The sequence below is a fragment of the Magnolia sinica genome, chromosome 6 (assembly GCF_029962835.1).
Source record: "Magnolia sinica isolate HGM2019 chromosome 6, MsV1, whole genome shotgun sequence".
NCBI classification, from domain to species: Eukaryota; Viridiplantae; Streptophyta; class Magnoliopsida; order Magnoliales; family Magnoliaceae; genus Magnolia; species Magnolia sinica.
In genome coordinates this window covers 104,443,983-104,459,053 of record NC_080578.1, presented here as the reverse complement: position 1 = coordinate 104,459,053, position 15,071 = coordinate 104,443,983, and the positions used below count along the sequence as shown (strand labels likewise).

The 15,071-nt window shown below is 38.0% G+C and overlaps 1 protein-coding gene across 1 annotated transcript in view; it reads right to left on the bottom strand.

Annotated features, from left to right (window-relative positions):
* Positions 1–12,373, bottom strand: part of LOC131249400 (PITH domain-containing protein At3g04780) — a 28,635-nt gene extending 16,262 nt beyond the window's left edge. The window contains exons 1-3 of the mRNA XM_058250155.1: positions 12,218–12,373; positions 12,019–12,105; positions 7,873–7,996 (exon numbers count right to left, since the gene is read on the bottom strand). Coding sequence (XP_058106138.1) covers positions 7,873–7,996; positions 12,019–12,105; positions 12,218–12,256 — 250 coding nt within the window. The 5' untranslated portion in view covers positions 12,257–12,373. The remainder of the gene's footprint in view (positions 1–7,872; positions 7,997–12,018; positions 12,106–12,217) is intronic.
* Positions 12,374–15,071: the final 2,698 nt, after the last annotated feature.

The following is a 15,071-nucleotide window of genomic DNA, read 5'->3' as shown; positions in this document are numbered from 1 at the left end:
ATTTTTGGAGCTCGAAAAAATTTTGAGCCGATTTCGAGCTTGTCTGAGATTGAATTGACTCAGATAGAACCAGCTTCAGTGACTCAGTTATTTTGATATTGATGTTGCTCACAAAGTATTTGACGAAATGACTCAACGAAGTGTTGTTTTGGGTGCATACATTCTTCGCAGGATCGGCTAGCAGCGAGGAAGGTAAGGATATGAAACAAATCACTATTTATAAATAAATAAATAAACATTACATTATAAAAATACCATTTATCTTGATTTTGATGCTGCCTACTAAGTGTTTGATGAAATTCTTGTAAAATGTTGCTACTATTTTGCATACTATGAGAAATTGAAGGTGCACTCCATGTGTTTGAGAAAATGCCGCACACGCTCGAACTGGCTCGAGTTGCTAACCAAGTCGAGCTGCCCAATTAGGCTCAAGGACCGAGCCAAGCTGAGTTTAAGCCGGGGTTGGCTAATGGCCAAGCCGAGTCGAGTTGTGCCAAGCTTGACTCGATTCGACTCATGTACAACTCTACTGTTGATACATTTGATATTTCAAAAAATGCGAACAATTTGTTGGGCTTACTATTCAAATGGTTACCAAGAGGATAATCATAGGACTTACCCCCATTGGACCTTACCCCTCCACCTTCAGGGGGATCTAACGACCTCCATCATTGGTTTCTAGGCATATAGCCTGATTCCACAAGATAAGGCCAGCCATTTAAGGCAATCTCCTCCCCTACTTCACTAGAGGAAATATGTACCAAAGTTTAGGGACATTAGGGTTTTTTACCCAATACCCCGAATTGTGAGCATGTGCCCACCCAATTAGCTGGTCCTTTTCAATCAAATCTAGAGCGTTCTTTTATTTCCCTCTTAACCATCTATTGCAAACCAGCAATAGAAAGGCTAGGATTGTTCAATCAGGCCAATTTTTAGAATCCCCATTCGTGGTGGTCCCATCATGCCCACAATCTAAAGAACCCCCAAGGGTCCACTTGCCAAAACCTAAGGCGCAGAGTCGCATACACTATGATATCTTGCTCAAGGTTCAAAGAGAAGGAGTCTTCTTGGGATGCTTTTGGGAACTAGGATTGAGGAATTCTTTTTTGCGTTTGTTGAGACTAAAGATTTCTTTTCATTGTTTTAAATTCACTTACATACCCTGACAGTGAAAATAATCAATTCATCGATTCCAAACATGGACGGTTCCAATTATCATACAACCAAGAATGTGGGCCCTGATCCTAAGTTGTGACAGAGGTAAGACATTGGGATGGAGATGCACCAAACATGTCCCGCCTAATCTGCTCCCTTTTTTTTAACTAACCTCTGACCATGGTAAAAAGCCTAGGTCGAAATAACTAATAGGTAGTTTCGGGATTTTAAAAATACAGCTCCTTGTACGTATGGTTTAACAACGATAGGGTTCAGCATGTCTAATGGCACAAAATATAGGCGGTTTACTTTAAATATTTTAGAAGTATGCAGTTTTTGATCCATAGCACAAAGGGCAGCCAGTTATAAGGAAAAATCTTCTTTTTTTTTTTTCTTTCAAAACCCTGGCTGGCTTCCTTTCCTTTGTTTTCCAAACCCTAGCTAGCTCCAAAATTCACCCAGATCCAACTCAAAATTTTACAAGGAATACCACCTCCCTACTTTCCTAAAGTAGACCCCACCATAGATCTCCTTTATTCCAAATTACACCAAATCGACCTCCACTGAGGCACGAATTTGAAACCCCAATGGATTCCTCCATCTCTTTCTATAACTTGAAAAAAAATAAAATCCCTTCCTATGAATCATCAACAACTCTCTCACAAAATCCATTTTCGATAATATTTCATCTCTACATATCTAACAACAAAACTTCCACTTTCCGGATTTTAAAGGGAATCCCATTTCTCTTCCCCTCTCTCACAAATTCTTCTTTACATGTCTCATTTTTATTTTTTTTAAAGCTCACAATATTTGTATTAAAAAGCAAGAAGAAAATACAGAAATTGGAGAGAGGATTCGCTGAGAAAGCAGACTCTACTGGACTCCAAGAAATAGAAGGTCATAGCCCTTAAGAAAATCTACATAAACAGCCCATTCTATCATTAAACACTTTGCCTTAGAAGCTACAGCCATACATGTCTCATTTTTTCTACATGACTTTCTCCTTCTTTTAGCAAATCCTAATTTCAATCGAGGCAACTCAAATAGACACGCAACATCCATTCTAGTTTTTTCACAAGGCCTCCACAGCCTACCCTTCATCATGTGATAGTTTGACAATCATAGAGGTGGGCATCGGTCCGGATCGGAGCGGATTAGGTTCAACCCGATCAGATCCGAAATGGTAATGGTTTGACCCGAACCCGATCAGATCCGGAATCAAATCCGGGTCACCTGACCCGAACAGATCCGATACATGATTCGCCTGACCCAAACCGAGTCCAACTCGGTCAGAGAAACCGAGTCGGATCGAGTTGGGTACGATTCGGATCTATGTGAATATAATTTAACTTTTCATATAATGTGGTCCACTTCAACATTTAATATATGCAATTTTTTAACTCAAGGCCTAAATTGATATGTCAAAATGGATGAACGGCTTAGATAAAACATATACGTCAAGGTGAGCCCCACATGGCTCTGAAAGAGCATTTCACGTGCATATTCATATTTTCACTGGACGTTAATTACTTTACGTGCACGGCAAGACTTGCTTCTCATGCAAGCACATGCATAGTTTTGGTTTTTATATATATTAGTGAGTTGTGTGGGTTTAATCATGGGGTATGTGTTATATCCAAACCGTCCATCCATTTGGTGACCTCGTATTAAGGTTTGAGACGAAAAATAGGACAAATCTAACTATCAAGTAGACAACACGAATTGTTTAACGGCGAAAATCATTCTCTACAGCTATTTTTGGTGTGGTCGAGATGATCTTTTGATATTATTCATTTTTTGGATAATGTCCTATAATGATCTCTAAAAGTATATGAACAGTGTAGATATAATAAATACATCACTGTGGGGCCCATGTAACTTTGACATCCTTTGAACCGTTCGTACAACTCGGACTCGAGGAGCATCAGTGCTCGACTTCTCACAACACGTAACTACAGCAACTCTGTCAATCCCCCATTTTTCTCAAAAAAGGAGCACTTCGATACTCTGGCAGAGTGTGATCGTTGATACGCAGACACTAATAAATTACACAGGTGTTATACAGTTAAATAAAATCAAGCCATTCAAATATTGGCTCTAATTTAGATGGACCTTAACTTAAAATTACAGCTATTTATTTAAATTAATTTGTGATCTGAATGGAAAACAGGAAACGCCTCCTATCTAACGTACAAATAAGTGAATGACCACTAATCAGAAGTTATAATTTTTAAATGAAGTTATTTTTTTCCTGACAACCTATTTGCAATAGGTTCCAGAATTCAAACGGTTAGATTGACCTTGTATATGCCACCGTACACTTCCTGGACACCTGCATGTCAACCATCATAATGTGCCAGAGTATCAAATAGCTCCCTCTCTTTATTTCTTTTTGAGAGATTTACTACTGTATTCCGGGTCGGGTTTGCTTAGGTCGGTTCGGACCCATTCGGTCCGGGTAATCGGACCGGATCTGTTCGGATACAGTATTATCCGAACCTGACTCGAAATAACATCGAATCTGGATGATCAGAATCGATCAGGTCCGATCAGACCGTCGGTTCTGTTCGGAACGGTACCGATTCGGGTCTGGTCGGATCGGATCCACCGGATCAGGCCCAAGTTGCCCACCTCTAGACAATCATCTCTACATCAACCCACAAGGAAGCTCCTTTGGAGCTCCCATGACCATGGGTGATAATGATTGTTAATTCAAAATTTTGGGGAATAACTAAAATCATTTGATTACTCTCCTCTAATTTTCCCAAATGATGCTTATTCACTAATATGATGGTGTCGAGTAATTACCCTATTTTCAGGTTACATTTTTTTTCTATATTGTTTTCCCATCGCCCAAATTCAGTGTTTTTGCTAGAATAACTATTTGGCTTTACATTGTGTTAATCCAGATCATATAGAAGCTAGGTAGACTTCTTTCTATTTAGAAATATAGACAAATCAATATCTAAAGATTGCAAAGTTATGCTAGGATAGACTTCAAGTATTAATCAATATCCAATAACGAGGTGGTTGAATTAAATGGAGAGAATAGTTTTATTGAATATTAAATTGATGGAAGAAGGAAAGTTGAAGTTAAGGAAGATGTTATGCAGAACAAGATGGTTACATGGATTATGAAAGTGGAAAAAGAAGCGTAAGTATCCAAAGGGCAAGGCCACCCATATAAGGAAACTTGGTGGTGAAATGTTAAGGTCCAAAAGGATTTAATGGAAACGATCACGTTTCAAGGCCTGACAAGGGACTTAAAACGAGGAATATTTAGAAGAACATAGAAACACCAAAATGAATGCTAAAAAAGTAATAACTAAGGCTGAACTTGAGACGTAGGAACCTAGGTCGGGGGCAAGGGAAGGTAAAAAAAAATTACAAAAATGAGAGAAAGGGTGGGGACCTAGATCATGTGATCTCTCTCTCTCTCTCTCTCTCTCTCTCTCTCTCTCTCTCTCTGAGGATGATTATCCATATTTTTTGATGTTTTGTCAATAAATTATTTGTTAGTTTAAACAAAGGTGCTCTGCATTGGTTACATAGCGGTCGCATTGGTCATTACATAACAGCATCGGCTAAGACCCTTAACAGGATTTGGGGTCGAACCAGTGATGGTGAGAAAAACGACACAGCGATGCATTATGATAGGGGCCAATGGTCAGAAAACGGCTTTTTTATATATAAAAATGCTGAAATCCACATTTTTTCCATTGTTTTGTAATTGTTCTTCATCTCTCATCTTTCCTAATGCATTTTTGACCAACATTGTGCACATATTACGGATTAAAACTCTAGATTAGAGAGATTTGAATGGATTGAAGCTCCGTGGGACATTTTGGGAAATTTTAGAAAGAGAGTTAAGTGTTCAATTTTTTATTTTTTTTAAATTTCTTGCTATTGATAGTTTTATAATGATTACAACACCAAATTAACCACATCTTACTAGATTCATGGTCAGTTTGATGGGTTTTTTGCAATTTTCTAATATTTTTTTAAATATTGTTGTTTTTTACATGAAAATAGCAAAAATCAGCTTATTTATCATATTTGAGTGTGGATGCTTCAAACAGATGTAAATGCTTACACGCACAACATCATGCCATAGATTAGGATTTTTTGTGATTCTTTTATTTTTGTTAATTTTCACATGAACAATAAGTATGAGGAAAAACTCCAAGATTTTTTTTATATTGAATGTGGACGTTTCAAATAGATGTAAGATGCTTACATGTACAACATCTACAAATACCAAAGCAACCACCTAATCCACCATCCCAAGCCCAAAGTAGACCATCAATTGTATCATGTGCATTATCTCTCTTGGCACGTTGTTGCACCCCGTGACTTGACCCTTTTGATGTGTCAAATGTAGTTTGGGTCGCATGATTCCACCAGTTATCACTCAACCACAATAGTTGCACTTCATTGAATACCTAGTACCACCCACCCTATCATAGCCATCCAACATCTTCACTTCAGTTCTAGTTCCAGATTTCGAGTGGCCGGCCATTTTCTCACTACTCCATACGTGTGTGTGTGTGTGTGTTATCAACATAAAATTTTAGAAAAACAATTTGTTCACATGTTTATTCACAAGTCCACAGTCAGTCGGTCATAAAAACAACAGAATTTTAAAATAATAATAATAATAACAAAAATAAAATGGGGTTAAAATTCCTAATCTAGGGCATGGTATTGTAAATGTAAACATCCTACATCTGTTTGAAGCATCACCATTCAGTATTAAACAAAAAAAATTAATTTTTTTGAGGCTTTTTCTTCAAAGTTACTGTTCATCCAACAATGCCTTCCTCTGCTTTTGCTATGGATGCAAATCTAACAAAAGCAATGCCCATTCAGAATCTCAACTCCCTGTTGATGTGTATTACTATTACCACATCCCAAGTGCCAGGAGAACTCTATCCAGTTCCAACCTTCCAAGATGCCTTTCACAAATAGGGTGAAGAACTCCACACGTTCACCACGAGCTGGGAGCCCCCTCAATGGCTTGTCACCACTTGTCCTCCTGGTATCAACACTCCCATTTCTCATTCAGAGAAGTTCCTTCGCCATCTCCTATTCCTTTCTTGTTCATCCCCTATGAAATCTCCTCTCCATCACTTGTTGATCAAATGCCATAATTCCTTAACTGAATGCACCTTAAATATACTTTTTATGCCCTATAATTGTATTATTCTAAGAGCAATTAGTACTTCAATTAAGAGGCAGTTTGGATACAATACCAATCTTGGAAGTTGGAACTAGTTAAAAATAAGACTAGAACAACAAATAACAGTCAAATTTTGTTCTATACAAAATATGAAGTCAATTTGTTAAACACAAGTTACTGAGATTGAACAAATATGAGCTGTGTTTGGAAAACAATGTGCTTATGAAATTAAATACCAAAACAACTTCCAAGACCCAATTGCACATTCACAAATTGACCATTTGAAATATAATTTCACTTATGCTCCATCCAAAGTGGGGCCCACCATTTGGACGATTTAATTCATGTTACATGTTTACAACATCTGGTTGTGGGTGAACAATCTATATGTACAAGACCGGCCCTCAAAGTAAAACCTAAGCTCAACATAGGGCCCATGACAGGCCAAAACAAACAAGCCTGAGCAATGCCGCCTACTTTTGTGCAAGATCCAGGCTGTTCATCAAGGGCGCCCCATCATTCATTATATTTCAAAATTGCCCTTGAAACCCTCAATGGGTTTGGGTTGTTGATCGCCATCATCACCATGCTCATCATTATCATTGTTGTCGTCATTCCAGTTGCCAAATTCTGCCAATGGCTGAACGGAGAGAGTTAATGGATACCCATAGCCAACCAGTGTAAGTGAGCTCCAACATTGATCACCAGTGGTCAATGGATGTTGGTGGGGTTGCGAAGTTACAGCTAAGCAAAGGAAAGAAGCGGAGAAATTTTTAACCAGTTAAAAAGACAAAAACAAAAAAAAACAAAAAAACAAAAAAACAAAAAAAAAAAACAAAAAAAAAAAAAAACAAAAAAAAACAAAACAAAACAAAACAAAAAAAAATAACTTTTTATATATAACATCTTAACCAAAAAGTGGGCTATTTTGGGTCAATTTTAACCAAGGGGAAAATTTCTCCACTTCCCATTAGTATACCAAACATAATTAATTACAAGCTACCTCTTTTGTTTTTAGGAGTGTAATGGTGGTCTGCTTCCTCAGCAGCCCCTCTTTTGTTTGTTTTTTTCCTTCCCCTTTAATGAAATCATCTCACCTTTCAAAAAAAAATAATAATTACAAGCTACCTGGTTACATTTTCAACTTAAAATTTCTCCAAAACTTGGGCCATGTTGAAACTTTTTTATGTCAATCTCTGTGCATGAAGGAATCAATAGTTGCACACAGTTTCAATTACAAACAACAGCATATCAGCACAAATGCAGCGATTCATTTATTGGCAAGAAAACATGTTTCTATAGACAGAAGATTCAATAAAATACATGTCAGAATCCGCCTGCTCACTCCCTTCTGTTAAAAGGAAAAGGAACCAAAAGAAGGGGGAAAAAAGAAGCAAGAATTAAAAGCAGCAACTCAATCTCCCAATCAATAAATAAACATCTCATATAGGCAGAAAAAGTTTTTTTTTAAAAGAAGAAGAAGAAGAAAAGGAAAAAAAAAAAAAGAAGCTCAACTGCAAGAGAATCGACAGTACCTTCCTCTTCAGGCCCAATGATAACAACCGAATGCAACTTAACAACTTGCATGAAAGGAATATAAATCAGCAACTGTTCATCAGCGTCACTCTCGAGATGCAACCCCTCATCTTCCCTGTAACCCTGATTTAGAAGGGGGAAAAAAAGAAAGAGGGCAAGGTATGCAACATTAAGAGGTGTGCAAATAGATCTTACTGTGCAAGGCTAATAGGTGTAAGGTTATACCAAGAGGGAGTCTGACTACACAACATAGGTTAATGGTCATGGAATGTCATGGAACATGAAGGGGCATGAGAAAGGGAGTGAAATTAATAGGTGTCCAAAAATTAGGGGGTGGAATTTAAAAGAAGAGAAAACAATGTTAGTTGAAAATAAATCGATAGAAATAGGAAAGTGGAATGTCGAGGAAGAAGTGAATTTTATGTGGAATGAGATGGCTAAGTGCATTAGGAAAGTGGCAATGGATGTTTTAAGAGTATCTAGAGGGAAAAACTAATCATATAAAGAAACTTGGTGGTGGAATGATGACATAGAAAAAGCTATTATTGAGAAACATTGATGTTTCGAAGCTTTGTAAGGGACTAGAAGCAATGAAAATTTTGAATAATATAAAAATGCCAAAAAGATTGCAAAGGAAGTGGTAAGCGAGGTTAAGCTTAAGGCTTATAATGATATTTACAATAGATTGGACACAAGAGAAGGTGAGAAAGATGTCTTCAAACTTGCAAAAATGAAAGAAAGGAATGTCGGGAACCTAGATCATGTTAGATGCATTTAGAACCATAACTAGAGCGTACTAGTCAAGGAGAATCAGATGAGATCAATCGAAGGTGGAAAATCTATTTTCAAAAGTTGTTACACAAGAACCACTCTATAAGCATGGAAATAGAAGGAACCATAAATTCATATGGTGTTAGAGACCACTGATCCTTTCTTAAGATTATGGTATCTGAAGTGAAAGAAGCTTTGGGAAAGATGAAAACAAAAATGCCCTCAAACAAAATGCTATACCAAAAGATGTTTGGAATTGTATGAGAGATATCGGGCTACTTTGGTTGACAAAGTTGTTAAACAAGATTGTAAAATCTATGAAAATGCCAGACAAATGGAGGAGAAGTACTATGGTACCTATTTATAAGAATAAAGTAGACAAACAAAGTTGCACTAACTATCGTGAGATTAAACTTATGAACAATGATATAAAACTTTGGAAGAAGATGATTAAGCAAAGACGAAGACATGAGACGAATGAATGAGAAAATAGTTTGGTACTTTGGTTTCATGCCATGGAGGTCTACCATTGCAGCTATTTTCGTACTTAGACAATTGATGGAGAAACATAGGGAGAGGAAGATCTCCACATTGTCTTTATTGACTTAGAGAAAGCATACGATAGGATCCCTATGGTGTTAATTTGAGTGTTGGGAAAGAAAAGAGTTTCAAGAGGGCATATTGACGTGATTAAGGATATGTATGAGGAAGTGGTAACAAATGTGAGAACCACTAGTGGAGAGACAAGTAAGTTCCCAATATTGTAGCCTTACATCAAGGATCAGCATTAAGCCCGTACCTTTTCGCATTAGTTATGGACAAGTTAACGAAGCATCTGAAAGATGATATTCCATGGTGTATATTGTTTGCAAATGATGTAGTTTTAATTGACAATAAGTGGGAGGACGTAAACATAAAGCTAGATTTATGGAGGTGTGCTTTAGAATCTAAAGGACTTAAAATTAGTCACACTAAAACTAAGGAATTCAATAACATTAATGGTGGTTCATGTAGATCTAACGAGCGATTCACCGACCATTTAGCGAGACGTACTCCTAAATGAGTCCTATGAATCATCCCGGTCGAGCGGTCGATGCGGCTGTGCGGGATATTGCTTTTGCGTTGCTTGATTAACAGCCCTCGAAGGTGGGGGATTGGAGGTTGCCCCCCTTGGTTCTCAACCGTTGGATAGTAATTGTGTGGCATCGACTATGCAACCAGTTGCTCCCCAAGATTATCAATGCTGGCTTGAAGTTGCCTTCGGGTATATAAAGATTCTAGGTATCAACAAACTCCAGCCAGCCATAAGGCCAGTCGTTTCAGCCATTCTTCCTTGCCACTGATGGCGGTGGTACAGGACAACCTCGAGGTTCATTCTGGCTAGCCTTTATAGGGTGTTCAACTACCCGTTCTGCTTCCAGTTCCAGGGGAAAACTAGGTGCAAGCTGGATATTCAGCGTTATCGAAAGTCTCTCGAAAAAACTTTCGATCACCCTTTCAAAATTCTCTGCTTGTGCCCTGTTACCCTCTGCGATTTGTCGTATGTCTCTTTGCATCTGAAGGAAATGCATTACGACATCTCCAAGGGATGGTTGAGAATGCATCTACATCAACAAGTTCCATCTACTATCCCTCGTCCTGTGGTTCTTCTATAGCGTCAGGGATAAAACTAGCCTTTTCGATTTAGGAAGCATCTTGCTTTATTTGGAAATACCAAAGATAGAATATTGTGTTCCACTGGGCATGCCAAAAAATATTTTATGCTATTCAATCAAACACGAGGCCACACGTGTTAATGAAGGCCCGTATTCGATCAAACATGTGTGGCTAGGATAGTGCAGGCATGCTAGAGTTGTACTTGACTCGAGTTCGATTGAATGCTGGTGACCCAGCGCTGAGAAAGACCGATTAAGACTAGATCAATGGATCGAACACCTTATCAACCCCTAATTGTTACAGCGATCGGGCGATTTAGAAGGGGCGGGGTTAGTCCTTCTGAATGGGTACTTTTTTCTTTATGTTTAGGACTTTTCTTTCAACGGTGATTGTAGGCTTTGTATTTCTAAATAGAACAATGATGAAAAGAAATAAAACTAAAAGGGCTAACAATGATAATTTTATTGATTTGTATTTGAATCTCTATACAATCAGCAAATAAATAAAATCATCAGAGAAATAAATGAAAGATAAATACACGTGATCGCTTGTATGGACAAACAATCGAGGCGAATGGTCAGCAAGATATGACCGGGGTGTGATCTTCCAAGTAAGGATTCGGTTGATAGGGATCCAACAACGGTAGGTGGTGGATATTTATACTACTCCTAAGCATACTACAGTGATAGTGCTGGACAGTAGCGATTTACGCTAACCTAAACTCTGGGCATTCTACAGCATAGCTGGATAGAAGTGGGGGAACTAGAAACTAAGATAAGCAGGGTTGCGTTGTGTAGATTGATTGTGTTTGTCTTGGGGCCCCGAGCTCTTCGTCACGTGCTTATATAACTTGGGAGGTGGCAAACCCTTGCTGGGTTTCCTAGCTGGTTTAAGATCCTTGGCAATCACGATGTGGAGTTGTTTTCCGATCTTCCTAGCCTGACCAAAGAGATCTTCAAGAGTTGCAGTACCAAACCATTTTTATATCACCGTGACAACATGACTGCAGAGACCCATGGACGTTACGGGATCAGTTTCACTGGACCTGGATTCCTCCAAGTGTCTTTGATTTCCTTCTGCTTTGAAAAGAATCCACTTCTCGACCCTTGTAATCGCCACGAGAGCACTAATTGTCTCTAGGAGGATCTCTCATTTTGGCAGGATTATGTGAGACGGCCTTGCCGAGCATATCTAGATTGCGATAGGATCCCTATCTCGGCAGTCTTTATAAACTTGTCAGCCACGTTGCTTCAACTACACATGTCACTCATGTTAGTGTCTTATCTGCAAACGTGCATACGGCTTTGTGCCGTTCTGCTTTTGACAAGTGACGTGCCACCGAAGGATGTGAGGCAAAAGATATCATCGGAACACGAGCAGGATTTTGTCTATCATTTAGTGCATAGTGCCGACACGTGGTGGCATCTTATTGGTCCGCATGGACATGCCGAGACAGCTGTAAACAGTAATATACTAACTAATGTACATTACGTGTCAAGTGATTGGTTGGAAAATATATTCACTCGGATGCAATGTTATAAATGGCAATATCGGTGGGAATAGAAGTTTCCATTTGAAAATTGCAACCCAAACAATGGACAAATAGAGCTCAAGGTGCGAATTGGCAAAGAATTCCGATCGAATCAAACCAGAGGAGGGAGAGAGGGAGCGAGAGCGAAGGAAAAAAAAAAACCCTAGATTATATTGAGCTCAAGTACCTGTTTGAGGGCGTTGGAAAGGGAATGGCCAGTGTTCTGATTGAGGCATTCGACTCCAGTCCAATCTATGAAGTCGAGAAGATCCACCTGATCAGAAAAGCCGCAGAAAAAAGAGGGAGGTTAGATCGTTCTTCTTTCTGGAAGATAGATGCAGAAATCGAATGAGTGATGATAGCCAGATTAGGGTTTTTTCATGCACCTGACTTCTCTGGATTGCCGTAGCAGATTGTGCAGACATGGCGGAGCAGTTGCAGGCAGGAGAGAGAGAGAGAGAGAGAGAGAGAGATTGCTAAATTGCTAAATCCTTTCTCCTTTTATCTCGTTGAAATCAGGAGAAATCACTTTTTCTCCGGATTTCGGTGCGGGTCGGGTCGGGTTAAATTTACGAGGACCCGACTTGTTTACTAATTCGAGCCGAACATTTTGGACCCGGACCCGTTCCATTGGTCTAAATTTTAGACCCAAGCCCACATTCCACCGTTCGGGTCCTATGACCCATTGGGTCAACCTGACCCATTTGTACCCCTCCAATGGAAGAACCGTACCTTATGTAGTAGTGGTGTCAATGGGCCGGGCTGGACTGTCGGGCTTCCAGGCCTGTCTTGCCTCGGGCCAGACTTGGGCTGAAGTACACAAAATCGGGAGTGGATTAGGTGCGGCGCTGACCATAGGCCCCACCTTAATGTATATTTTGTATATCCAACCTATCAGTCTGTTTTTTTCAAGCTCATGCCGAAGAACGAAGCATATCCAAATCCCAGGTCGACCACACCATATGAAATAGTAGTGATTAAATGGCCACCATTAAAGTTTTCTACAGCCCACTTTAATACCCAAATCTCAGGTGGACCACACCACATGAAACAACATCGATCAAATGCCCACCTTTAAAATTTTTCCCACAGCTCACTTTAATACCCACCATAATGTTTATTTGTCATCGAATCTATTGATACGGTTGCACATACATGGATGAAAGGAAAAATAAATAAATATCTTGATCCAATATTGATACGGTTGCACATACATGGGTAAAAGGAAAAATAAATAAATATCTTGATCCAAAGCTTTTGTGGCTTGTAATAAGTTTTTAGTGGTCACTCTCTATGCTGTGGTCTACTTGAGATTTTGATATGCTTCATTTTTGGGCTCACTCACTTAAAATGACTTGAAAAAACAGATGGATAGCATGGCTATACAATTCATACATCAAAGTGGCCCTATGGTCAAGGTTGCATTTATGTTAGTGAGGCAGAGGCGCACCTAATTTGCTCCCCACAAAGCTACCACATCTATCCATACAATACCTATAACACTTTCTGTACACTAAAAATAAAAATAATAAAAATAATAAAACTAATAAAAAAATAAAAAAGAATTTCAACCCAAATTTGTTTGTTTTGGATCACGCTTTATACATTTCCTTCGTCTAGGTCCAATAAAAGATACACACAATGGTGCCCCACACACAAACCTATGGTTGGTATTCCATCTCTATTATTTCTTGTGATGTGGCCCACCTGAGTTATTGACCTGGATGATCTTAATGCACGCGATGGACAATTAATTTTACATACTCGACATGGTGACCCTTATGTTCATCGCACATACAAAAGATTTAACTCAAGAACAAACATAAATGATGAGGACATGTTCTAAGTGCATGGATTCCACCAATAATCATTTCTTTTATCAATGGTCAAAATTCTCTAATCCAAGAAACAAAATGAGAGTTGTTTAACGTTTTAAAAGATTTCACTTGCTATCCAAACATACCCTTATTTTTTAATTCTTATTTTATATTGTGACCCATAGAATGATAGAAATTATCATTGGATATTCATCACATTATCCATGTAATACAAACGGATTCCATGATCCCAAATAGGCCATAAAATTACTCCCAAAACCTTTAAGTTTACATGGTGTGGCCCATCTGAGTTTAGGATCAAGCTGATTTTGATACCTTCTCTTCATGCTAGTCAATGAAACTTGAATAAGAAGCATGCATCTCCATTTTTTCCTCTATTGTGGCCTGTGTGAGTTGTGAACATGGTTGATTTTTTGGTCTAAACACCTAAATCTAACTTTGCAACTTATGGACGGACTGGATTACCATAGAAAATATGATGGCCCACAGAGAATGGGTGTTTTACAGGCCGAGTATAGATGCTGTAGATGATATCCATCTCAAATATTCACTCCATGTCCTTACAAATTAGGGTCCAACATCCTTAAAAAAGAACTTTGGATATTAAATTGTGTGTGGTTTAATGAAATGCTATAAATTTATTTTGTGAGTTCTACAGGTGGGCCCCACCAATTGTGTGTATTGGCATCAAACCTGTTCAACAGGGTCACATGTTATAAAAGTTGAATGGTTAAAAATTGAGGGCTATCCAACATCATGCGCGGCACATGTGATTTTAGTGTATTTTAGATTATTGTCCACTGCTTTCTATTTTAAATTATCATCCACAATTTTTTGTAGGCCGGTTTATATAATGATTGTATATGCTTAATTTTTAGGGTATCATATCATAATTATGGCCACTTCATGAGATTTATGAACGGGTTGAATGGCATATACTCTAAGATAGCCCACCATACGATATATTGATGTTGCACATATATCTATAAGGGGCCCTCTGTTTTGACGGCGTATAATTTCTCTATCAGAAATTCTACCTAATAACTGTGTGGAATTCAATTATGTTTGTCTACTTACTAAGAAACGACATAATCTATTAAATATTTTAACATACATTTAATTTTAAAATTTTAAAAATGCATAAAAAGATTTAAAATATTTGCCAACAGATTTACAACTATTAAATAGGTACTGGGATTTTAAAGTGTTTGAAGCTTCAATAATTTTAAAATGCTGAAATTTAAATAGTCTTAAAATATTGCATACTAAATATTTAATTAGAAAATTTGTAATTATAAAAATTAATAATTTTCGTGGTTAAATAAGTTATTTATTTTAAATATTTTTAAATTAGTGAAATAAAGTGGTAATTGTAAAGTTATGATACATCATTCTATGTGGT